Below are 26,641 nucleotides of genomic sequence, written 5' to 3' on the forward strand. Positions count from 1 at the left end.
TGCTTTAAGGTAACCTGAGGTAGGCCGGATGGCTCAGTAGCACAGTGGTTAGCACTGTTGCTTCACAGCACCAAGGTCCCGGGTTCGATTCCGGGCTTGGGTCATTGTCTGTGCGGAGTCTGCGTGTTCTCCCTGTGTCTGCGTGGGTTTCGTCCGGATGCTCCGGTTTCCTCACAAAGTCCCGAAAAGACGTGCTGTTAGGTGAATTGGACATTCTGAACTCTCCCTCTGTGGATCCGAACAGTGCCGGAGTGTGGCGACTAGGGGCTTTTCACAGTAACTTCATTGCAGTGTTAATGTAAACCTACTTGTGACACTAATAAAGATTATTATTATCAATGTTGTTAGGATATCAAGGCCTTCTTAGGTTGGAGAAGTTGGTATGATGAGATTTAGTGGAATGGTACTAAAGATGAGAAACTTGGTTAGATGAAGAAACTGGAGAAGCTGGGTTGATTGGCCTTACAGCAGAGAAGGTTGAGAGGAAATTTTATAAGGTTTTCAAAATCATAAATGTTTTTGATGGAACAAGTAACAAGGAGCCTTTTTCCTCCACTAGCAGGAGTCTTGTTAACCACAGGACACAGATTTAAGGGGCGGGATTCTCCGACCCCCCCCCCCCCCCCCCCCCCCCGCCGGGCCGGAGAATTGCCGGGGGATGGCGTGAATCCCGCCCCCGCCGGTAGCCTAATTCTCCGGCACCGGATATTCGGCGGGGGCGGGAATCGCGTGTGCCGGTCGGCGGGCCCCCACCCGGCGATTCTTTGGCCCGAGATGGGCCGCAGTCCCGTGTTGGAATGCCTGTCCCAGGGGGCCACCGATCTGCGGGCGGACCTGTGCCGTGGGGGCACACTTTTCCCTCCACCTCGGCCACAGTCTTCACCATGGCCGACGCGTAAGAGACACCCCCCCCCCGCGCATGCGCGGGGATGACCTCAGCAGCCGTTGACGCTCCCGCGCATGCACTGACTTCCGCCGACCGGCGAAGTCCTTTCGGCCCCGACTGGCATGGCGCCAATGGCCTTTCCCGCCATCCTGCAGCGTGCCAACCACTCCGGCGCGGACCTAGCCCCTCAAGGTGAGGGCTTGGCCCCTCAAGGTGCGGATTCCGCACCTTTGGGGCGGCCTGACACCAGAGTGGTCCACGCCACTCCACCCCGCTGGGACCCCCGCCCCGACGGGTAGGGGAGAATCCCGGCCAAGGTCATTGGAACCACAGAAAACCTCAGGAAATCTTTTTTTTAGACATAATGACTGGAATTCTCTGGCCGCTGCGATGTACTTTTCCCACCAGCAGCACACCCGTACTCGCGGGTTTCCTGCCGGCAGTGGGGGGGCTTCAATAGGAAACCCCATTGACAAGCGACGGGAGTAGAGACTCCCACTGCCGCCGAGAAATACGCAGTTGGAAGAGCGGGGAATCCAGCCCAATGTTTTTATGATCTGGTCTACCCTGCATGAATGGGTGGCAGATTCAATGCTAATATTCACGACAGTTTGGTAAATACTTGAAGGGAAACAATTATATTTTTTATGAGGAAAGAACAGGGGACAGTGATTAATTGGATAGTTCAACCATAAATGCTTAAAATGAATAACCTCCTCCTGTGTTGCACCATTTAATAATAATAGCTGACAAAAATTGAAGTACAGAGCTTTTAATAAACAGTTTATTGAAATAGTTCACTTTCCAATTGTTCAGTGTTCACTGGGGGATGGGTCACACATATTGTGTACAGTATTGACCCTAACCCAAAGGATCGATTGACAAATAAACGCTGAGAGGGAGTAATAAGAGACAGGCAAGAGAGAACAACATTGAGTACTGGGGTGGCTAGATAGGATTCAGTGGTGGAAAGGTTGACGTGTTCGCTGTTTTCACAGTGAGAAGAAATGAGGTTGTGAAGATGGGTGATTGGAATTTACTGGGAAGCATTTTGGAAGAGGTGCACGTTCACTCAACGATCATGGGAAAAATTTGGTTGACAATCCTATTCATTTTCAGGATGCTGGTTCTTGGCGTCGCTGCTGAAGATGTTTGGGATGATGAACAAGCTGAATTCATTTGCAACACTGAGCAACCAGGCTGCAGGAACGTCTGCTACGACCAGGCCTTCCCCATTTCTCTCATTAGGTACTGGGTCTTACAGATCATCTTCGTGTCTTCGCCGTCCTTGGTTTACATGGGTCACGCACTCTACCGGCTGAGGGCACTCGAGAAAGAAAGGCAGAGGAAGAAAGCTCATCTCCGAGCCGAACTGGAAGAAAATGAGCTGATGATAGAAGCGCACAAAAGGTTGGAAAAAGAACTGAGAAAGTTGGAGGAACAACGCAAGGTGAATAAGGCACCTCTCCGAGGTACACTTTTACGCACTTACGTCCTCCAGATACTGATCAGATTGACGGTGGAGATTGGTTTCATGGTAGGTCAATATCTCCTGTACGGATTTCGACTTGATCCCCTCTACAAGTGCCTGCGATCGCCCTGTCCCAATACTGTGGATTGCTTCGTTTCGAGGTCCACAGAAAAGACCATTTTCATCGTCTTCATGCTTAGCATAGCTGCGTCCTCTTTGTTTTTGAATGTACTTGAAATCATTCACTTAGGAATCAGAAAGATCAAACAGGGGCTTTACGTGGAGTCAGAGCTCAGCATCTACAAACCGAACTGGAGTTCTGTGGTGCCGCAAGTTTGCATTCTGGCCAATTCCTCATCTCACGAACTTGTCCCAATGACCTTGAGTGGTTATAAGCTTTTACCAGAACAGCAAGGGAATCCTGGAAACCTCCCTATCTTGCTGACTCCGGCACCGCTCAGTGTAGTTCAAGGTGAGGCCTGTATTAGAGCAAAGAAACATAGACAAAACTTTTTATTTCTGCTGCAAGAAATATTCAGATGCAAGGAATGGCCTTTTTTTTACATTTGATATTTACAAGTTAAAAAATAAAAAGTTAAGTTGACTATGCGCCGTCAGTTGGAGCAATCTAAGTATTCAGTCAGATACAAAAACAGAAAATACTGGACTATCACAGCAGGTCTGACAGCATCTGATGAGCCAGATGGGGGCTAACCTTTCGAGTCCAGATGACTCTGTCAAAGCTGGAGAGAACTGGAAACTGGGTCAGATTTGCACTGTTGTGGGGGAGAGGGCAACGTGGAGTTGGATAGGTGGAGATTGACAAAGATGTTGTGGACAGAAGGACAGGGAATGTAAATGTAATGATCAAGGCTAAGAAAGGTACTGATAGTGGCACAATAAGAGATTAGAATGTGTTAATAGCAGAAAAAAGGTAAGCAGGGTAAGGAACAGGGAACAGGTGGCCCAAGTGAGGTAGGGTGGGGTGTGGGGAGGGGGACAATGGTGAGGGGAAAACAGATTGATGGAAGAAATTAAAATAAATTGATAGAAATAAAAATGGGGTGAAGGTGGAGGAGAGAGTTTACTGTCTGAAGTTGTTGAACTCAATGTTAATTCCGGAAGGCTGTAATGTGCCAAATGGAAGATGAGGTGCTGTTCCTTCAGTTTGCATTGGGCTTCACTTGGAACATTGCAGCAGGCCAGGGACAGATATGTGGACATGAGAGCAGGACGGTGAGCTGAAATGGTAAGCGACAAAAAGGTCTGGGTCCTGCTTGCGGACCGACTGGAAGTGTTCTGCAAAGTGGTCACCCAGTCTGGTTTAGTTTCTCCAATGTAGGGAAGGCCGCATTGGGAGCAGTAAATGCAATAGACCAGATTGAAGGAGGTGCATGTGAAGCACTGCCTCAGAGTGTTCAGGCCTTTGCATGTGAGCAGAGAGGAGGTAAAGGGGCAGGTGTTGCACATTCATCGATTGCATGGGAAGGTGCCGTGGGAGGAGGGTGAGGTGTTGGGATGATGGAGGAGTGGACCCAAGTATCCCGGAGGGAAAGGTCCCTGTGAAATGCTGACATGGGAGTGAGGGGAAGATGTGTTTGGTGGTGGAATCATGCTGGTGTTGGTGGAACTGGCGGAGGATGATTCTTTTAATGGGAAGGCTGATGGGGTGAAAAGTGAGGAAAAGGAGCACCCTATCCTGGCTCTGGGAGGGAGGAGATGGGGTGAGAGCAGAGGTGCGGGAGATGGGTCGGGGAAGTTGAGAGCCCTGTCGACCTCAGTGCATGGGAACCCACAATTAAGGAAGACGGAAGACATGTCAACAGCACTGTTTTGGAAAATGGCATCATCGAAACAAATGTGACAAAGGTAAAGGAACTAGGAGAAGGGGATGGAGTCCTTACAGGATGTGGGATGTGAAGAGCTGTAGTTGAGGTAGCTGTGGGAGTCGGTGTATCCATTACAAACCCACCGACTCGCCATATTATAGTATTCTGGTGGATAACTATCTCCATTCCTCATTTCATTCACTAATGAAATTGCAATTCACCACATCTGGATTCCCAATTGATCATGTGTATTGGGCAATGTTCTGGATAAAACTAGATTGAAGAAAGGAAAGTTCATTACTCTACAGAACCTCCTGCTAAAAGAGGGTATATTTGAGTGGAGTGAGGACATGTTTAAGTGACTGACATTCATGGTAAGGCTCGCGCTAGAAGGGTGCCCAACCACCAGCGAGTCAGCATGTGCACCAGAAAAAGAGGGAGGTGTGAAAATTAGCAGTAAAATATTGAGGATTGGAAAAAAATGTAGTAAGAGTTTAAATAAGACACTTAAATAAGGAAAGAGTTAACAAAATAAGCATTGGTCCAATAGAATGTGCAACTGGGGAACTTGTAATGGAAAGTAGGGCTATGCCGGTAGGGTGAAACAGGTATTTTGCATTGGCCTGCCCTATAGAGGACACAGGTAACTTCCCAGAAATAACTGTAAATCAGGGAATGGAAGAGAGGGAGAAACTTAGGAAAATTACAATCACCAGGGAAGTGGTAATGAGTGAATTGTTGAGTCTCCAGGCTGACAAATCTCCTGGTGGGGATTGGCTTCCTCCTAAGATCTTAAAAGAAATGGCTTGTGAGATAGTTGATGCATTGTTTTCAATTTTCCAAAATTCCCTGGAAGGTTCGATTAGATTGGAAGATAGCACATGTGTCTACTTTAATCAAAAAGGAAGGGAGACAGAAAGCAGGAAACCACAGGCCAGTTAGCCTAACATTTGTCAAAGGGAAATTGTTAGAAGCCTTTATTCAAGATGTTATAGAGGGACACTTGGAAAAATTAAAGGTAATCAGGCAGAGTTCTCATGGTTTTGTGAAAGGGAAATCATGTTTAACCAAATTATTATAGTTCTTTGACTGAGTCACATGTGTTGTGGAGAAAGGGGAGCTGGTGGGTGTACTGTACTTAGATTTCCAGAAGGCTTTTGATAAGGTGTCACACCAAAGGTTACTGCATAAAATAAAAGCTCTTGGTGTAACATATTGGCATGGATTGAAGATTGGCTGGCTAACAGGAAACATTGTTTGCATTAATGGATCTTTTTCTAGTTGGCAGGATGTGATGAGTGGTATACCACTGTGATCAGTGCTGTTTTCTCAGATTTTTACAATTTATATAAATGACTTGGATGAAGGGACTGAAGGCCTGGTTGCTAAATTTGCTGATATACACAAAGATAGTTAGGAAAGGAAGTTGTGAAGAAGACATACAGAGGCTACATTCTTACAAAAGGACATAGATTGATTAATTGAGTGGGCAAAAATATGGCAAATGGAGTACAATGTGGGCAATTGTGAAATTGTCCATTTAGGCAGGAAGAATAAAAAATAAGCACATTATCTAAATGGTGAGAGATTGCAGAGCTCACAGGTACATAGATACATAGAAGATAGGAGCAGGGGGAGGCCTTTTGGCCCTTCGAGCCTGCTCCAGCATTTATCATGGCTGATCATCCAACTTAATAGCTTAATCCTGCTTTCTCCCCATAACCTTTGATCCTATTCGCCCCAAGTGCTATATCTAGCCGCCTCTTGAATATATTCAATGTTTTAGCATCAGCTACTTCCTGTGGTAATGAATTCCACAGGCTCATCACCCTTTGGGTAAAGAAATGTCTCCCCATCTCTGTCTGAAATGGTTTACCCTGAATCCTCAGACTGTGACCCCTGGTTCTGGGCACAGCCACCATCGAGAACATATTCCCTGCTTCTACCCTGACTAGTCCTGTTAGAATTTTGTAAGTCTCTATGAGATCCCCCCCTCATTCTTCTGAACTCCAGTGAGAACAATCCCTCCTCATATGACAGTCTGCCATTCCTGGAATCAGTCTGGTAAACCTTCGCTGCACTCCCTCGAGAGCAAGAACATCTTTCCTCAAAAAACTGCACACAATAGTCTAGGTGTGGCCTCACCAAGGCCCTGTATAATTGCAACAACACATCTCTGCTCCTGTACTTGAAATTTCTCGCAATGAAGACCAACATACCATTAGCCTTCTTTACTGCCTGCTGCACCTACATGCTTACCTTCAGCGACTGGTGCACAAGGACGCCCAGGTCCCACTGCACACTTCCCTCTCCCAATTTACAACCGTTCAGGTAGTAATCTGCCTTCCTGTTTTTGCTTCCAAAGTGAATAACCTCACAGTTATCCAAATTATACTGCATCTGCCATTGATTTGCCCACTCACTCAACCTTTCCAGATCATACTATAGGATCTCTGCATCCTCGTCACAGTTCACCCTCCCACCCAACTTGGTATCATCTGCAAACTCTGAGATGTTTCATTTTGTTCCCTCATCCAAATCATTAATATATATTGTGATTAGTTGGGGGTCCCAGCACCGATCTCTGTGGCACTCCACTAGTTACTGCCTGCCAAATTGAAAATAACCCATTAATTCCTACTCTTTGTTTCCTCTCTGCCAACCAGCTTTCTATCCACCTCAATACACTTCTCCAATCCCATGCGCTTTAATCTTGCACAATAATCTCTTATGCGGGACCTTGTCAAACGCCTTCTGAAAGTCCAAATATATCACATCGACCGGCTCCCCCTTGTCAACTGTACTAGTTACATTTTCAAAGAATTTCAACAGATTTGTTAAGCATGATTTCCCCTTCATAAATCCATGCTGACTCTGATTGATCCTGCCACTGTTTTCCCAATATTCCGCTATAAAGTCCTTGATAATGGATTCAATCATTTTCCCCACTACCGATGTTAGGCTCACTGGTCTTTAATTCCCTGCTTTCTCGCTACCTCCCTTTTTGAATATTGGAGTGACATTAGCTACCCTTGAATCTGCAGGGACTGTTCCAGAGTCTATAGAATCCCGGAAGATGACCACCAATGCATCCATTATTTCCAGAACCACTTCCTTAAGCACTCTGGGATGTAGACTATCAGGCCCTGGGGATTTATCCACCTTCAATCCCATCAATTTTCCCAGTACCATTTGTCTACCAATATTAATCACTCTCAGTTCTTCACACTCAACTAAACCTTTCATTCTCCAACATTTCTGATATCTGATTTGTGTCCTCTTTTGTGAAGACAGAATCAAAGTATGTATTCAATTTCATGCCATTTCTTTATCCCTTATTATACATTCCCCTGTTTCTGCCTGTAGGGGGCCTACATTTGTCTTTACCAATCTCTTTCTCCTCACATAGGTGCAGAGGGATCTGGGAGTCCTAGTGCATGAATCACAAGTGGCTAGTACACTGGTACAGCAAGTATTTAGGAACGCTAATAGAATGTTATAATTTGTGAGAGGAATTGATTGCAAAAGTGGGAGGTTATGCTTCAGTTGTACAGGACATTGGTGAGATCACATCTGGAGTACTGTGTACAGTATTGGTCTCCTTATTTAAGAAGATATGTATAAGTGTTAGAACTGTTCAGAAAAGATTTACTAGACTAACACTAGAAATAGGCTCTGGTCTTATAACTAGAGTTTAGAAGAGTAAGAGGTAACTTTATCGAAACGTTTTATATCCTGACAGAATGGATGGTTCAGAGAATGTTTCCTCTTGTCGGAGAACTTGGGGTCACTTTTTAAATATAAAGGGTCACTCATTTAAAATAGAGATAAAAAGAAATATTTTCTCTCGAAGGGTTGTGGGTCTCTTCCTCAAACATATTTTTAAGGCAGAGCGCGAGAGATTCTTGATTAATGAGAGGGTGAAATCAGGGGTAGGCAGGAATGTGGGGTTGAAGGTACATGCAGATCAGCCATGATCTCATTGCATGGCAGAGCAGGCATGAGGTGCCAATTGAGGGGGGGGCAGCACGGTGGCCCAGTGGTTAGCACTGCTGCCTCATGATGCTGAGGACCTGTGTTTGATCCCGGCCCTGGGTCACTGTCCGTGTGGAGTTTGAACATTCTCCCCGTGTTTGCGTGGGTTTCACTCCCACAACCCAAAGATGTGCAGGGTAGGCGGATTGGCCACGCTAAATTGCCCCTTAATTGGGAAAAACAGAATTGGGTACTCTAAATTTATGAAAAAAAGAGGGGCCAATTGGCATTCTCCTGCTCCTCATTTGTATGTTTGTATGTATGTGCATCCTGTTGACGGGTACTGCACTTACACTTCAAACATTAGTGAACAAACAGTAATGCCAATATATTATGATATATGTTTTCATCATTGCTAGATTTAAGTGTAAAAATTATTCATTCGTGAGATCCTGTTAAATATCTTATCATAATATGGTTAGCACTGTTGCTTCACAGCACCAGGGACCCGGGTTTGATTCCCAGTTTGGATCACTATTTGTGCGGAGACTGCACGTTCTCCCTGTGTCTGCTTGGGTTTCCTCTGGGTGCTCCGGTTTCCTCCCACAAGTCCCAAAAGACATTCTTGTTCGGTGAATCAGACATTCTGAACTCTCCCTCAGTGTATCCGAACAGGCGCCGGAGTGTGGTGACTCGAGGTTTTTCACAGTAACGTCATTGCAGTGTTAATGTAAGCCCACTTGTGACACTAATAAAGATTTGTTGGGCGCAGCTTTTTTGTGAAATATTGAAAAATAAACTGATTGAATTCAGAATAACAAATTACTAATTATAATAATCTTTATGAATAATAATCTGGGTCCCAGGGGCTGCATGGTAGCCCAGTGGTTAGTACTATTGCTTCACAGCGCCAGGGACCTGGATTCCATTCCTGGCCTGGGTCACTAACTGTGAGGAGTCTGCACATTCTCCCCGTGTCTGCATGGGTTTCCTCCGGGTGCTCCGGTTCCCTCCCACAAGTCCCGAAAGATTGGCTTGTTCGGTGAATTGGACATTCTGAACTCTTCCCTCAGTGTACCCGAACAGGCGCCAGAGTGTGGCGGCTGGGGGATTTTCACAGTAACTTCATTGCAGCGTTAATGTAAGCTTACTTGTGACACTGATAAAGATTATTATTAATAAAGATTATTATTAGTAGTAATTTGTTATTCTGAATTCAATCAGTTTATTTTTCAATATTTCACAAAAAAGCTATGCCCAACAAATGGAATCCCGTCAGTTTAAACTCAGTGTGGGGACGCTTCTAGAAACAATAATTCGGGACATTAATCCATCACTTGTAGTGCTGGTTATTTAAGGAAAGCCAACATGGATTTATTGAGGAAAAATCACATTTTACTAATTTGCTTGAGTATTTGATTAGGTAACAGTGAGGGCTGATGAGTGTAATGCTGTTGTGGTATATATGAACTTCCAAAATAAATTTGATAAAGTGTGGTACAACAGACTTGTGAGCAGGGTTATAATTCAGGGAATAAAATAAACACTGGATAAGAAATTGGCTAAGTGACAGGAAATAGACAGTTAATGAACGTTGATTGGACTGGGGGAAGGTTTGTCGTGGAGTTCTGCAGTGGTCAGTATTAGAAATGTGAAGTGATTCATTCTGGTATGAAACAATGCAGAAACGTAATACAAGATAAAGATACAATTCAAAATAATAATAATCTTTATTGTCACAAGTAGGCTTACATTAACACTGTAATGAAGTTACTGTGAAAATCTAGTCGCCACATTCCGGCACCTGTTCAGGTACACAAAGGAGAATTAGAATGTACAAATTACCTAACAGCACGTCTTTCGGGACTCGTGGGAGGAACCGGAGAGAGTACAGAAACAAAAGGACCTCGGCATAAATCGTAAAAGTGGCAAGACAAGTTGGGAGAGCGGTTAATAAATCATACAGCATCATAGGCTTTATTAATAGCGGCACATAATATAAAAGCAAGGAAGTTATGTTCAACCTGTATAATGCGTTGATTTGATCTTGACGAGAGTATTGTGTCCAGTGCTGGAGGCAACAGTTTAGGAACGATGTGAAGGCAATAGAGAGTGCAGAAAAGATTCACAAAATGGTTCCAGGGAAACCTTAGTACCAACTTTTCCAATATACGTACTGTGGTATTATCAGGTATTACAGTATTACAGTACCCGAGAGGCTGAAGACCATTGGTTAAACCTAGGAGTTTACCATTGGCTGTTGGTACGTAGCTCCGCCCTGACAGGCGGGGTATAAGAACCTGTGCCGTCCCAGCAGCCCTCATTTCTGTACCGAAGCTGCTGGGGAACAGTTCTAGTCGATTAAAGCCTTCAGTTATGTTACTACTTCATCTTTGATTGTAATTGATCGCGCATCAATTTAATCGACTAGACTTAAGCTGAAAGGATGGATCTCCGAATCAAGCCGGAGTGTCTACAACTCAGCCCCCACGCGGAGAACTCAGCGGCGATATTTAAGCACTGGCTGGCGTGCTTTAAAGGCTACCTCGAGACACCCCCACAGGAGAACAGAACCTGCATCTCCTGCACTCGAGAGTAAGCCCTGGAATCTTCACCCTCATCGAGGAAGCGGAGGACTTCGACGCTGCGGTCAAACTGTTAAAAGGACATTATGTCCGCCCTGTAAATCAGGTCTATGCACGTCACCTGCTTGCAACTAGACGGCAAAGCCCCGTGGAATCTTTGGAGGAGTTCTACCATGCGCTACTGGTGCTGGGCAGAAACTGTGGCTGCCCGCAAGTTTCGGGGAGCGAGCACACGGAACTTCTAATCCGGGATGCCTTTGTATCATGTATGAGCTCCTCAGAGATCCGCCAAAGACTTTTAGAAAAAGACACCCTGGGACTTAGAGAGGCATGGGCCCTGGCAGGGTCCATGGATGTTGCCTCCAGCAATGCGCAGTCCTATGCGCCCGACCGCGCGGCGGCCCCCTGGGCTGCATGGCATCCCGCAGCGGCAGCCCCCACAGACCTTCCCCGTGTCCCCGCAGGCCTGCGCTGTAAGACGGCCCGCTAACTCCGTCGGGCCCCACTGTTTCTTCTGCGGGCAGGCGAAGCATCCCCGCCAGCGCTGCCCGGCCCGCACTTCCACCTGCAAAGGGTGCGGCAAGAAGGGCCATTTTGTGGGGGTCTGCCAGGCACGAGCCGTGGCCGCGGTCTCCAGCGACTCTGGACCGCCACGCAACCTTCCCTTCGGGCCCCAGGCGGCCAGAACTCACCACCACCACCCTATCCTAGGGCCATGTGCGACCCACGGGCGCGGCCACCTTGCCCCTCGGACACCACGCTGGACGGATGGGCGCCGCCATTTTGTCCATCCCCGCCGCCATTTTGTCCATCCCCGACCACCATGGGCGACCCATGGGAGACGCCGTCTTGGATGGGGCCCCAGGCCCCCAGCACGGCCGACTACACGCTGCCCGATCAAAACCTGCAATTGCTTCATCTGGCCTCGGTGACTCTGGAGCAAAATCGACCTCGGACACTCGCAACAGCAATGACGATGGTCTTCATCAATGGCCACGAGACGTCTTGCCTGATCGACTCTGGGAGCACGGAGAGCTTTATACACCCCGACACGGTAAGGCGCTGTTCACTTGTTACCCACCCTGTAAACCAAAGAATCTCCCTGGCCTCTGGGTCACACTCAGTGGAGATGAAGGGGTTCTGCCTAGCAAACCTCACTGTCCAAGGCAGGAATTTCAACAAGTTCCGCCTTTATGTCCTGCCGCACCTCTGTTCGGCTACACTCCTGGGGTTGGACTTCCAATGTAACTTGCAAAGCCTGACCTTTAAATTCGGCGGCCCTATACCCCCCCTTACTGTCTGCGGCCTCGCGACCCTTAAGGTCGACCCGCCTTCCCTGTTTGCAAACCTCACCCCGGATTGCAACCTGTCGCCACCAGGAGCAGACGGTACAGTGCCCAGGACCGGACCTTCATCAGGTCAGAGGGCCAAAGGCTACTGAGGGAAGGGGTCATCAAAGCTAGCAACAGTCCCTGGAGAGCTCAAGTAGTGGTGGTAAAGACCGGGGAGAAACATAGGATGGTCATTGACTACAGTCAGACCATCAACAGGTTTACGCAGCTGGACGCGTATCCTCTCCCCCGCATATCCGACCTGGTAAACAGGATCGCGCAATACAAGGTCTTCTCCACGGTGGATCTCAAGTCCGCCTACCATCAGCTACCCCTCCGCACTAGTGACCGCAAATACACTGCCTTCGAAGCAGATGGGCGGCTCTATCAATTTTTAAGGGTTCCCTTTGGTGTCACTAATGGGGTCTCGGTCTTCCAGCGCGAGATGGACTGAATGGTTGACCGGTATGGCTTACGCGCAACGTTCCCGTATCTTGATAATGTCACCATCTGCGGCCATGACCAGCAGGACCACAACACCAACCTCCGGAAATCTCTGCAGATCACGAAAATCCTTAACTTAACGTATAATAAGGATAAATGCGTATTTAGCATCGACTGCCTAGCCATCCTCGGCTCCGTGGTGCGAAATGGAGTTATAGGCCCCGACCCTGAACGCATGCGCCCCCTTATGGAGATCCCATCCCTCACTGCTCCAAGGCCCTGAAGCGCTGCCTCGGGTTTTTCAGTTATTACGCCCAGTGGGTCCCTAACTACGCAGACAAGAGGACTTCCGGGTGCGGCGATGACCAGCTGAGTCGCACGTTTCGGCAGCTCCCTGTGAAACGGACTTTTGGGCTCTTGATAGGAGCCCCAACGGCAATTTTGACGGCTAAAAACACTGTGCGGTAAACCAGAAGGGAATCCCCCCTGGATACGGATGGAAAAAGGAGAGGAAAGTGGCCGGATTGCGGTGGATCCTTTAGAGCAGCGGCAAGGAAGGCAAGCAAAAACCAAGATGGCGTCGGAAGGTGGCAGTTTAATATGGGGCCCTGAACAACACGAGCTTTTGAAACGCTGCGTGGAAGAGCTTAAAAAGGAGATGAAGAAGGAGCTGTTGGCCCCGATATTACAGGCGATTGAAGGGCTAAAAGATGAGCAAAAGACCCAGGAGCGGGAGCTTCGGGTTGTGAAGGCAAAGGCTGCCGAGAACGAGGACGATATACAGGGCCTGGTGGTGAAGACGGAGATGCACGAGGCACACCATAAACGATGTGTGGGAAGGCTGGAGGTGCTGGAGAATAATGCGAGGAGGAAGAATTTAAGGATTCTTGGTCTTCCTGAAGGTGCGGAGGGAGCGGACGTCGGGGCATATGTGAGCACGATGCTGCACTCGTTAATGGGAGCGGAGGCCCCGGCGGGTCCGTTGGAGGTGGAGGGAGCATACCGAGTGATGGCGCGAGGACCGAGAGCAGGAGAAATTCCCAGAGCCATAGTGGTGAGATTCCTCCGTTTTAAGGATAGAGAAATGGTCCTTAGATGGGCGAAGAAAACTCGGAGCAGTAAATGGGAGAACGCGGTGATCCGCGTTTATCAAGACTGGAGTGCGGAGGTGGCGAGAAGGAGGGCGAGCTTTAATCGGGCCAAGGCGGTGCTTCATAAAAAGAAGATAAAATTTGGAATGCTGCAACCGGCAAGACTGTGGGTCACATATCGAGGGAGGCACCACTACTTTGAGACGGCGGATGAAGCGTGGACTTTTATTGTGGAAGAAAAACTGGAATGAGCGGGTTATTAAAAAGAACGTTTGAACAAAGTGGTGGGGCGAATATGGGGGGCGAAGAGGGGGGAAAAAAGGGGGGAGAGATGATTTTTATGTTGTTAATCCTGCGACCCGGTAACTTTTCTCTCTTCCACAGGTTGTGGGGGAGGGAGGAAGGGAGGTGGAGGAGCTGGGGGCGTTGGCCATTGGGGGCGAGGCCAAGGGAGAAGCGCGGGCTTGGTTCCCGCGCTATGATAATCATGGCGGGAATAGAGAAGCAGGAAGGATGGGGCATCGCACGGTGCGAGCCGAGGTCACGGGGGGAAGCCGAGGTCAGCCAGAGTTTGCTGACTTCTGGGAGCAACATGGGGGGAGTAATTTCGCTAGCGGGGGATCTAGCGGGGGGGGGGGGTGGGAGGGGGGAATTACTGGGTTGCTGCTGCTGGGGAGAGGGGGGAGCTGGTATGGGAGAGGATGGGCGGGGGGGCACCGCCTGGGGGAGATACAGCTGCGTGGGAACCGGGTGAGGAGCTGGAAAAAGGTGATGGCTAATCGACAAGGGGGGGGGGTAGGAAGCCCCCAAACTCGGCTGATCACGTGGAACGTGAGAGGGCTGAACGGGCCGATAAAGAGGGCACAGGTACTCGCACACCTTAAGAAACTTAAGGCAGATGTGGTTATGTTACAGGAAACGCACCTGAAACTGATAGACCAGGTTAGGCTACGCAAAGGATGGGTGGGGCAGGTGTTCCATTCGGGGCTAGATGCGAAAAACAGGGGGGTGGCTATATTAGTGGGGAAGCGGGTAATGTTCGAGGCAAAGACTATAGTGGCGGATAACGGGGGCAGATACGTGATGGTGAGTGGCAAACTACAGGGGGAGACGGTGGTTTTGGTAAACGTATATGCCCCGAACTGGGATGATGCCAATTTTATGAGGCGGATGCTAGGACGCATTCCGGACCTAGAGATGGGAAAGCTGATAATGGGGGGAGATTTTAATACGGTGTTGGAACCAGGGCTGGATAGGTCGAAGTCCAGGACTGGAAGGAGGCCGGCAGCAGCCAAGGTACTTAAAGATTTTATGGAGCAGATGGGAGGTGTAGACCCGTGGAGATTTAGCAGACCTAGGAGTAAGGAGTTCTCGTTTTTCTCCTATGTCCATAAAGTCTACTCGCGAATAGACTTTTTTGTGCTGGGTAGGGCATTGATCCCGAAGGTGAGGGGAACGGAGTATACGCCTATAGCCATTTCGGATCACGCTCCACACTGGGTGGACTTGGAGATAGGGGAGGAAACAGGAGGGCGCCCACCCTGGAGAATGGACATGGGACTAATGGCAGATGAGGGGGTGTGTCTAATGGTGAGGGGGTGCATTGAAAAGTACTTGGAACTCAATGATAATGGGGAGGTCCAGGTGGGAGTGGTCTGGGAGGCGTTGAAGGCGGTGGTTAGAGGGGAGCTGATATCAATAAGGGCACATAAAGGGAAGCAGGAGAGTAAGGAACGGGAGCGGTTGCTGCAAGAACTTTTGAGGGTGGACAGACAATATGCGGAAGCACCGGGTGAGGAGGGACTGTACAGGGAAAGGCAAAGGCTACATGTAGAATTTGACTTGCTGACTACAGGCACTGCAGAGGCACAATGGAGGAAGGCACAGGGTGTACAGTACGAATATGGGGAGAAGGCGAGCAGGTTGCTGGCACACCAATTGAGGAAAAGGGGAGCAGCGAGGGAAATAGGGGGAGTGAGGGATGAGGAAGGAGAGATGGAGCGGGGAGCGGAGAGAGTGAATGGAGTGTTCAAGACATTTTATAAAAAATTATATGAAGCTCAACCCCCGGATGGGAGGGAGAGAATGATGGGCTTCTTGGATCGGCTGGAATTTCCCAAGGTGGAAGAGCAGGAAAGGGTGGGACTGGGAGCACAGATCGAGGTAGAAGAAGTGGTGAAAGGAATTAGGAGCATGCAGGCGGGAAAGGCCCCGGGACCGGATGGATTCCCAGTCGAATTCTATAGAAAATATGTGGACATGCTCGCCCCGGTACTGACGAGGACCTTTAATGAGGCAAACGAAAGGGGACAACTGCCCCCGACTATGTCTGAAGCAACGATATCGCTTCTCTTAAAGAAGGAAAAGGACCCGCTACAATGCAGGTCCTATAGACCTATTTCCCTCCTAAATGTAGATGCAAAGGTCCTGGCCAAGGTAATGGCAATGAGAATAGAGGAATGTGTCCCGGGGGTGGTCCACGAGTACCAAACTGGGTTTGTGAAGGGGAGACAGCTGAACACGAATATACGGAGGTTGTTAGGGGTAATGATGATGGCCCCACCAGAGGGAGAAACGGAGATAGTAGTGGCGATGGATGCCGAGAAAGCATTTGATAGAGTGGAGTGGGATTATTTGTGGGAGGTGTTGAGGAGATTTGGTTTTGGAGAGGGGTATGTTAGATGGGTGCAGCTGTTGTAAAGGGCCCCAGTGGCGAGCGTGGTCACGAATGGACGGGGATCTGCATATTTTCGGCTCCATAGAGGGACAAGGCAGGGATGCCCTCTGTCCCCATTATTGTTTGCACTGGCGATTGAGCCCCTGGCGATAGCGTTGAGGGGTTCCAAGAAGTGGAGGGGAGTACTTAGGGGAGGAGAAGAGCACCGGGTATCTTTGTATGCGGACGATTTGCTACTATACGTGGCGGACCCGGCGGAGGGGATGCCAGAAATAATGCGGATACTTGGGGAGTTTGGGGATTTTTCAGGGTATAAATTGAACATGGGGAAAAGTGAGTTGTTTGTGGTGCATCCAGGGGAGCAGAGTAGAGAAACAGAGGACTTACCGTTGAGGAAGGTAACAAGGGACTTTCGTTACCTGGGGATCCAGATAGCTAAGAATTGGGGCACATTGCATAGGTTAAATTTAACGCGGTTGGTGGAACAGATGGAGGAGGATTTCAAGAGATGGGATATGGTATCCCTGTCAATGGCAGGGAGGGTGCAGGCGGTTAAGATGGTGGTCCTCCCGAGATTCCTCTTTGTGTTTCAGTGCCTCCCGGTGGTGATCACGAAGGCTTTTTTTAAAAGGATTGAAAAGAGCATCATGGGTTTTGTGTGGGCCGGGAAGACCCCGAGAGTGAGGAAGGGATTCTTACAGCGTAGCAGGGATAGGGGGGGGGCTGGCACTACCGAGCCTAAGTGAGTATTATTGGGCCGCTAATATTTCAATGGTGAGTAAGTGGATGGGAGAGGAGGAGGGAGCGGCGTGGAAGAGATTAGAGAGGGCGTCCTGTAGGGGGACTAGCCTACAGGCTATGGTGACAGCCCCATTGCCGTTCTCACCGAGGAACTACACCACAAGCCCGGTGGTGGTGGCTACACTGAAGATTTGGGGACAGTGGAGACGGCATAGGGGAAAGACTGGAGCCTTGGGGGGGTCCCCGATAAGAAACAACCATAGGTTTGCCCCGGGGGGAATGGATGGGGGATATGGAATGTGGCAAAGAGCAGGAATAACGCAACTGAAAGATCTGTTTGTGGATGGGAAGTTCGCGAGTCTGGGAGCGCTGACCGAGAAATATGGGTTGCCCCAAGGGAATGCATTCAGGTATATGCAACTGAGGGCTTTTGCGAGGCAACAGGTGAGGGAATTCCCGCAGCTCCCGACACAAGAGGTGCAGGACAGAGTGATCTCAAAGACATGGGTGGGGGATGGTAAGGTGTCAGATATATATAGGGAAATGAGGGACGAAGGGGAGACTATGGTAGATGAACTAAAAGGGAAATGGGAAGAAGAGCTGGGGGAGGAGATCGAGGAGGGGCTGTGGGCAGATGCCCTAAGCAGGGTAAACTCGTCGTCCTCGTGTGCCAGGCTAAGCCTGATTCAGTTTAAGGTATTACACAGGGCACATATGACTGGAGCACGGCTCAGTAAATTTTTTGGGGTGGAGGATAGGTGTGCGAGGTGCTCGAGAAGCCCAGCGAATCATACCCATATGTTTTGGTCATGCCCGGCACTACAGAGGTTTTGGATGGGGGTGACAAAGGTACTTTCAAAAGTAGTAGGAGTCCGGGTCGAACCAAGCTGGGGGTTGGCTATATTTGGGGTTGCACAAGAGCCGGGAGTGCAGGAGGCGAGAGAGGCCGATGTTTTGGCCTTTGCGTCCCTAGTAGCCCGGCGCAGGATATTGCTAATGTGGAAAGAAGCCAAGCCCCCGGGGGTGGAGACCTGGATAAATGACATGGCGGGTTTATAAAGCTAGAGCGGATTAAGTTCGTCCTAAGGGGGTCGGCTCAAGGGTTCACCAGGCGGTGGCAACCGTTCGTCGAATACCTCGCAGAAAGATAGACGGAATGGGAAAAAGAAGGCAGCAGCAGCAGCCCAGGATCGGAGGGGGGGGGGGGGGGAGAGGAGGAACCAGAAGGACTCTCAGGGTTGTTAATATATACTGTATAGTATGTATAGGTCGTTGCTACAGATAATTATATATTGGACTGTTAAATTATATTTTTGGAGAGTGTTACTTGTGACAAGGCAGTTGCCAATTAGGGCTAGTTTTCATTTTTGTTATTTATTATTTATTCATTTTTTGTTTATAAAATAGGTCATTGTTATTTGTGTTGTTACAATATTGTGTAAAGGATGCACAATGTACTGTGTTGGTTGACCAAAAATTTTCAATAAAATATTTAATTTAAAAAAAACTACGCAGACAAAACCCGACCCCTATCACAGTCCACAACCTTCCCCCTGTCGACGGTGGCCCGCCAGGCCTTCAGCCGCATCAAGGCAGACATTGCAAAGGCCACGATGCGCGCCATCAACGAGTCCCTCCCCTTCCAGGTCGAGAGCGATGCGTCCGACGTAGCTACCCTCAACCAAGCGGGCAGACCTGTGGCCTTCTTCTCCCGTACCCTCCATGCTTCCGAAATTCGCCATTCCTCGGTCGAAAAAGAGGCACAAGCCATAGTAGAAGCTGTGCGACATTGGAGGCATTACCTGGCCGGCAGGAGATTCACTCTCCTCACTGACCAACGGTCGGTGGCATTCATGTTTGATAATGCACAGCGGGGCAAGATAAAAAACGACAAGATCTTGCGGTGGAGGATAGAACTCTCCACCTACAACTACGAGATCTTGTACCGTCCTGGGAAGCTAAACGAGCCTCCTGATGCCCCGTCCCGTGGCACATGTGCTACTGCACAAGTGGACCGCCTCCGAGCCCTCCACGAGGACCTCTGCCACCCGGGGGTCACTCGTTTTTTTCCACTTCATTAAGACCCACAACCTGCCCTATTCCACCGAGGAGGTCAGGACAGTCACCAGGGACTGCCAAATCTGCATGGAGTGCAAACCGCACTTCTACCGGCCAGAGAGGGCACACCTGATAAAAGCTTCCCTTCCCTTTGAACACCTCAGCATGGACTTCAAAGGCCCCCTCCCCTCCGCCGACCGCAACACGTATTTCTTCAACGTGATTGACGAGTGCTCCCGGTTCCCATTCGCCATCCTCTGCCCAGACATGACCACAAACACCGTCATCAAGGCCCTCCAGGGTATCTTTACACTGTTCGGTTTCCCCGCGTACATACACAGTGATAGGGGGTCCTCCTTTATGAGCGACGAACTGCGTCAATTCCGGCTCAACAGGGGCTCAACGACCCAGGAATCTACCAGTCTCCCGCTGGCAAGAAGTCCTCCCGGAGGCCCTCCACACCATCCGGTCTCTGCTCTGTACAACTACCAACCAGACACCTCATGAATGTCTCCTTGTCTTCCCCAGGAAGTCCTCCTCCGGGACCTCGCTCCCAACCTGGCTAGCAACACCTGGACCCATCCTGCTTCGGAAGCACGTGCGGGCGCACAAGTCGGACCCGTTGGTCGAGAGGGTCCACCTGCTGCACGCTAACCCCCAGTATGCCTATGTGGCGTTCCCTGACGGCCGGCAAGATACAGTCTCCCTTCGGGACCTGCCGCCCGCCGGAACCCCACGCGCACCCAAACCATTACCCCCCCCCCCCCAACAGCACCTCACTGGAGGGTCAGTCCTCCCGCCGCTCCTGCCTTGGCCCTCCCACCCACCGTCGCCCCCTGCAGGCGCCCCCCTCTGGTGTCAACCGTTTGCCCCACCAGCGCCGTCTAGAGGTGTCGAAGCTGCCATGGAGGCCGAAGCCACGCTCCCGGAGTCGCAGACACTCGGACCCCCATCAGAATCACCACCAAAGCCCAGAAAATCCAGGAGGATGACCAGGCCACCCGACCGACTGATTACTTCACTGTAACTGCAACTGTAAACAAACGCTGAATGTAGATATCGTCCACGCTTGTAAATATTCTCGACAACTCTGTAATCATATCTGATCATAGCATGTTAGATGCAATTGTAACCACTGGCCACCACCCCCGTCGGACTCTTTTTTAACAGGGTGTGAATGTGGTATTATCAGATATTACAGTATTACAGTACCCGAGTGGCTGAAGCCCATTGGTTAAATCTAGGGGTTTACCATTGGCTGTTGGTATGTAGCTCCGCCCTGACAGGCGGGGTATAAGAACCGGTGCCGTCCCAGCAGCCCTCATTTCTGTACCGAAGCTGCTGGGGAACAGTTCTAGTCTATTAAAGCCTTCAGTTATGTTACTACCTCGTCTTTGATTGTAATTGATCGCGCATCACCTACTAACTGTTTTACTCAGAGAAGAAGTTGAGAAGAGATTTGATTCAAAAATCATGAAGAATCTAGACAACATAGACAGGAAAAGGAAAAAACTGTTCCAATTGGTGAAGGTATCAAGGACAAAAGCGTACACATTTAAGGAATTTAGACAAAGAAGCAATCGGGACATGAGGAAAAACACTTTCATGCAGTGAGTGGTTGGGTTTTGGAATGCACTGCCTGAACGTATGGTGGAGGCAGGATCAGTTGAGGCATTTAAAAGGGAATTGGGTTATTATCTGAAAATTAATAATGTGCAGGGCTAAGGGGAGAAGACTGGGGAGTGGCACTAGGCAAATTGCTCCTTTAGAGAGCCAGCCAGACACAACAGTCCAAATGACCTCCGTTAGGGCTCTAGCCATTCTGTGATATCATCTCCATCTTAATCTATGGATGCAAACGTTTTCCAATTAAGTGATGAACCAATTTCATTTATTAGATCTTCTCTTACTGAAATTGCATTGTAAATGCATGATACAGCATTTCACAACAAATTATAAACTAAAGAAAATATGGTTAAAAATGAATGTAAAAATGCTGACAGTATGATGGCACAGTGGTTAGCACTGCAGCCTCACAACACCAGAGACGCGGGTTCAATTCCGTTTGCACATTCTCCCCGTGTCTGTGTGGGTTTCTTCCCTATTCTTCGGTTTCCTCCCAGAGTCCAAAGGTGTATAGGTTAGGTAGATTGGCTATGTTAAATTGCCCTCAGTGCGGCACAGTAGCACAGTGGTTAGCACTGTTGCTTCACAGCTCCATGGTCCCAGGTTCGATTCCTGGCTTGGGTCATTGTCGGTGTGGAGTCTGCACGTTCTCCCTGTGTCTGCGTGGGTTTCCTCCGGGTGCTCCGGTTACCTCCCACAGTCCAAACATGTGCAGGTTAGGTGGATTAGCCGTGCTAAGCTGCCCTTTGTGCCCAAAAAGGTTAGGATTGGTTATTGGATTACAGGGATAGGGTGGAAGTGAGGACTTAAGTGGGTCGGTGCTAACTCGATGGGGTGAATGGCCTCCTTCTGCACTGTATGTTCTATGTTTTATAGGCAAGCATAGTAGCCAATTTGTAAACAGAAAATGGTGGTAAAGCGATATTAGCCTAGAACCCAGAAATCTTTCTGCCCTTCAATGCATCTAAACTGGATCCATATAATCCATATAATCCGAGTGTGGAACTCACAACAGGAAAAGAAAATTGCCTTTCCCCCCCGTATATTGGGCCCTGGACTGATAAAAGCAATTTTCAATAAGAGAACAATTGAGACTTTTTTGCTTGTAAAATTGCCAAATGGACTAATGATTTGAATTAAACCACTTCAAATTAAGAGTAGATATTATTGTAAAAAAAATTGATATCTTGCCATCTTTATACTTCCAACATTTGATCGTTTCAGTATTTATAGCATCAAATGAAGTTGGAGTGATCTGTTTGTTTTCAGCATTAGTGCTTTTACTTGCAGGTTTGCATGAACTGAACAATATGCTGCAACATATTAACTGGCAGGCAAGCAGAATAAAGTCATTACATTGCTTCATGTAATTGTAACATTCTTGTCTACATACATACATATCAAATAGAGAGTATTTTTAATCCATTGCATGCAAGCAAATGCATTTTAACTTAACTCAGATAAATGGCTAACATTTTTGGTTATGATTTTAAGAACCAACTGATGAGGCTGGAAGAGACTATTCAATGGATCCATTACAACAAAATCTGGAGCAACACACAAGACAGCATCTTGACGAGCATGTTGGCCAGCATTCCAATCAAATGAAACACTCCCATCAAACCTTAGAAATTCAAAACCAGGTATCTAGTGGTGCCTCTATAAAGCCCCAACAGAATGACATTGGTTCAAAAACCAGTCATACCATTCATAATGGACTGGAACAAACTAAACTAACAACATACTCTTCAAATCAAATGGAAATCTCAGTCCCCACCCATAATACACTCCGTAAACAGAGCCGAGTTAGTTCTTACAAAGACTATCAAGATTCTGCTGATGCTCAAGAATGTGGTCAGCTTTCCACTATGAGGAAGATTAGCTGCACTGGGTCTAAATCAAAAATGATTTCTGAAAGTGCATTGGTCAGCAGACCTGAAAGTCCAGATTCCACAAATGTCTCCAGTTCTGAGTCAAAGTATAAAGAAGAGAGTTCACCTGTTGCCCATACTTCTTCGGGACGTAGACTGTCAATGGTAAGTATAACTTGTCGTGACTATATCGAAAAAGGCTTTGGGATGATGCTGTTTGAATATTAGGATACATTACTGAATGCATGGCCTCCCAGAAGTGTAGCACCACTTCTCTGAAAATTCTGGGCAGTGACCTGCCCGGCCATGGCTACCATCACCATATGCAACAAAACCCCTGGGTCCAATGATAGACAGTTTGAGAAAACTGAGATTACAAAGAACTGTTCAAAAGAGGAAGTATTTCAGGGTTAATAGACCTCTGTAAAGATATATAAATGAACACCGATTATCCTTTTAAAATTGTGTGTACCTGTCAATCAAGAGGCTTGTAAAAGGCAATGGATCCTGAAATTGAATGCAAACAATGCAGTGCTTTTAGGCTTCTAAGCATGCACAAGAGCTTGAAAAAGTTAAAGGAAGGAAATTGACTGATAAAAACACTTCAAAGATTTCCACCACATTAAAGGGAAGACTTTCATGTTCATCTTACAGATAATTGATATTGACATGCTGTGAGATTCTAACACACCAGAGAGAAGACTTTAAACTGAAAATGAACATGCTGAAAGATATTTTAATGAAGACGAGCCAAACAACACCCATTCCAGGAAAGAACACCCCCCCCCCCTTCCCTCCCCACCGCCTGAGTCCCACCAGCCCAGCACCTCCCCGACCTGCACCTCCCCTGAAGAACTCCCCCCCCAACTTGGCACCCTGGAGGCTCATGTAAGGAGGGTGCTCAACCACTTGCCCCCCCCCTCGGAGTGTAAGGAGCCAGGTCCCTGCTTGTCAGGACTTGCACCAATTAACACCAACGTGACTCCTTGCAGGGGGATACTGGAGAATCGCAGGAGCCGGTGAATCGGGTTTCCTACCTGATAATTACATTTCGATGAATGTAAATGGCTATTAGCATGCTCTCACCTGTGTGAGAATCTCCCCGGGGCTGGCAGGAACCTCATGGGGCCAGTGGGGTGGGCCCGGAGACTCGCAATGGGTTTGACGCCTGGCGAGAAGTCTGTTTTTGTCTTCACACCCAATTCAGGGGGCCATCACGATTCGCACCTCTGGCTAGTGGTCTGAAGAATCTTCCCAAAAATATAGAATGTAGTTCCTGAGATAATTTGAATTATAATTATGTAAGAAGGAATTTTACCGATCTGCTTAAGAAAGAAATGGCATTTATTATTCGTAAATAGTACAATAAAATTTCACCTTGCATTTGCATGTGTTGCATGTGTTGGAATAAATTTACATTTCCCGTGTGCGATTTTCCTTTAAGTCCGGAATTCCCCATCCGTTCAGGTAGGCGGGATTCTCCGGTCACGCTGTAGTGAATGGAGGGCGGGATTTTCCGATTGCCGATGCCAAAATCACATTTGGCGATTGGCCAGAGAATCCCTTTTGACGCTGAAATCGGGGGTATTGGTGAGGGGTGGTCCAGGGGCGGCGAGTGGGGTTACTGGGGGGCACTATCTGGCAGGCTGGGTCCGCTCACAGACAGCACCATGTTGTATGACGCGACCGCTGCAGGACACCGGCATGTGCATGCGCGGCCACGGACCCGGCAATTCTCCATCCGTATCTGCAGGCAAATCCAGGGGTTCTACATGGTGCAGCTGCTCGCCCCTCACCGGGCGGAGCATCGGTGCAGGGGCGGCACTGACGTTTCGGTCGTAATACTAGTTACATGTTCCGGACATAGCCTCAAAATCGGAGAATCCGGCCCGGAGTTTTTTGACTGGGCACCAGATTCTCCGTCCTCACTGATGATGGGGCGAACTGGGATTGGAGAATCCTGGCCTAAACCTTTTTTTAAGTAAATTTAGAGTACCCAGTTCATTTTTCCAATTGAGAGGCAATTAGCTTGGTCAATCCACTTACCCTGCGCATCTTTGGATTGTGGGGGCGAAATCCATGCAAATACATGGAAGAATGTGCAAACTCCACATGGACAGTGACCCAGAGCCGCGTTCGAAAGTGGGACCTCAGCGCCGTGAGGCAGCAGTGCTACCCACTGCGCCACCCTGCTGTCCCTCCGGCCTGAACATTTAATCACCTTTTGGAGGTGGTAGTTCAACAGCGAAGTAAGGCTTCTGTTCAGGCCCTGTTTACCCTTCAATATATCTGAACATCTTTTTCACTTGAAATGTGAGGGGATAAAGGATACCTACAAACAAACCTACGTGTTAGGCAAGATACAAAATTGGGATTGAAAATGATGATGGTAAGACAAAATAGTTGTGACTGTCTAGTTCAATATTCACGAAGCCTCATTTATAACTAATGAGGTCCATGGCTAAATAGAAATTTTAGTTGGATGTTTTTAAGATAATTGGCAAAAGAACCAGAAAGCAGATGAAGAGAAATTACGATGCCCAATGAATGGTTATGATCTGAAATGCACTGCCTAAAAGGGTGTAGAAACAGATTGAATAGTAAGTTTTAAAAGGGAATTGGATATATCTCAAAAAGGTGAAAAAATGCAGTGGAATGGGACTAACTGGATAACCAAATGAATCACTCTCAGTCCGAAGACTGCAAGAATTCCTCAGGGGAGTGTCCTAAGCTCAACAATCTTCAGCTGCTTCACCAATGACCTCCCCTTCACCATAAAGTCAGAAGTGAGAATGTTCATTGATTTTACAATGGGCAGTCCCATGCAGGAATCCTCAGATACTAAAGCAGCCATGCCCAAATTGAGCAATACCTGGACAATATCAGGCTTGGGCTGACAAGTGCCAAGTAACATTCACATCTCACAACTGCCAGATAATGACCAGCTCCTACAAGAGAGAATCTAACCATCTCTCTTTGACCTTGAATGGCATTCCCCACCAGAAACTTAACTGGACTAGTCATATAAATACTGTGGCTACAAGATCAGGTTGGAAATTCTGGGAAATTAACCCACTACTTAACCTTCCAAAGACTGTTGATCATCTACAAGGCATAAGTCTGATGGAATACTTTCCACTTGCCTGGATGAGTGCAGCTCCAACAACACTCAAGAAGCTCAACACCATCCAGGACAAAGCAGCCCCTTCATCTGCACCTCAATCACCAACTTAAATCTTTACTCCCTCCACCACTGATATACAGTGGCAGCAGTGTGTACTATATACAACATGCATTGCAGCAACTTTCCAAGGCTTCTTTGACAAATTTCCCAAACCTGTGACCTCTACCACCAAGGGCAAGGGCAGTAAAGCATGGGGTCTCCTTCAATTTCTCCTCCAAGTCACACACCATTCTCACATAAAACCATATCACCGCTCCTTCACTGTCGCAGGATTAAAATTCTGGCATTCTCTTCCTAACAGCACTGTGGGAGTGTCTACACTACATTGACTGGAGTGGTTCAAGAAGACTGCTCACCAACACCTTCTCAAGGATAATTAGGGATGAGCAACAAATGATGGCTTAGCCAGGGACGCCCACATACCGGGAAAGAATTTTTAAAAATTCAAAGAGCCAATGATAAAATGGACAACAGATCCTCCTCCAGCACTGGTCCAATTATATCATTCTATTAGATCTCTTCCTAAATTTATTGAAATAAGTGGTGAAATGCATCCTTTACTTTTAGATTTTTTTCTCTTTCAGAGCATGCTTCTAGAACTTTCTTCCATCATGAAAAAGTGAGATGATTCAACCCATAAGATGTTAGTTGTAATTTACAATTGCACCAGAGGCCTCCAGAAAACCAAGTTCCAGAGTGAAGCAACAGAAAATAAATTTTCCATGTCACAAATACTGAAGCTTCCATGATAATTTCTTATTATTACAGATTTGCTTAGTTTCTAATATCTAATCCATACATACCATTTGCTTGTTTTTAGCGCTCTGCAAAGTAGAACAATCTACTTTATAAGTCTGTATACTGATGTGAGT

At 47.9% G+C, this 26,641-nt stretch overlaps 1 protein-coding gene across 1 annotated transcript; it reads left to right on the forward strand.

Annotated features, from left to right (window-relative positions):
* The first annotated feature begins 1,907 nt into the window (after positions 1-1,907).
* gja10b (gap junction protein alpha 10 b) lies at positions 1,908-26,547 on the forward strand. Its single transcript, XM_072500576.1, has 3 exons — positions 1,908-2,829; positions 22,209-22,750; positions 26,354-26,547. Exons 1-3 carry the CDS (start codon positions 1,908-1,910, stop codon positions 26,390-26,392), a joined length of 1,503 nt encoding a protein of 500 aa, XP_072356677.1. The 3' UTR covers positions 26,393-26,547.
* Positions 26,548-26,641: the final 94 nt, after the last annotated feature.

This window comes from Scyliorhinus torazame, chromosome 4, assembly GCF_047496885.1.
Source record: "Scyliorhinus torazame isolate Kashiwa2021f chromosome 4, sScyTor2.1, whole genome shotgun sequence".
NCBI classification, from domain to species: Eukaryota; Metazoa; Chordata; class Chondrichthyes; order Carcharhiniformes; family Scyliorhinidae; genus Scyliorhinus; species Scyliorhinus torazame.

Excerpts from the sequence above, each read along its gene's own strand:
- gja10b (XM_072500576.1), top strand. The coding sequence starts at position 1,908 with ATGGGTGATTGGAATTTACTGGGAAGCATTTTGGAAGAGGTGCACGTT. Across the intron at positions 2,830-22,208 it reads ACCGCTCAGTGTAGTTCAAG|AACCAACTGATGAGGCTGGA; the intron begins GTGAGGCCTGTA and ends TATGATTTTAAG. Across the intron at positions 22,751-26,353 it reads CGGGACGTAGACTGTCAATG|AGCATGCTTCTAGAACTTTC; the intron begins GTAAGTATAACT and ends TTTCTCTTTCAG.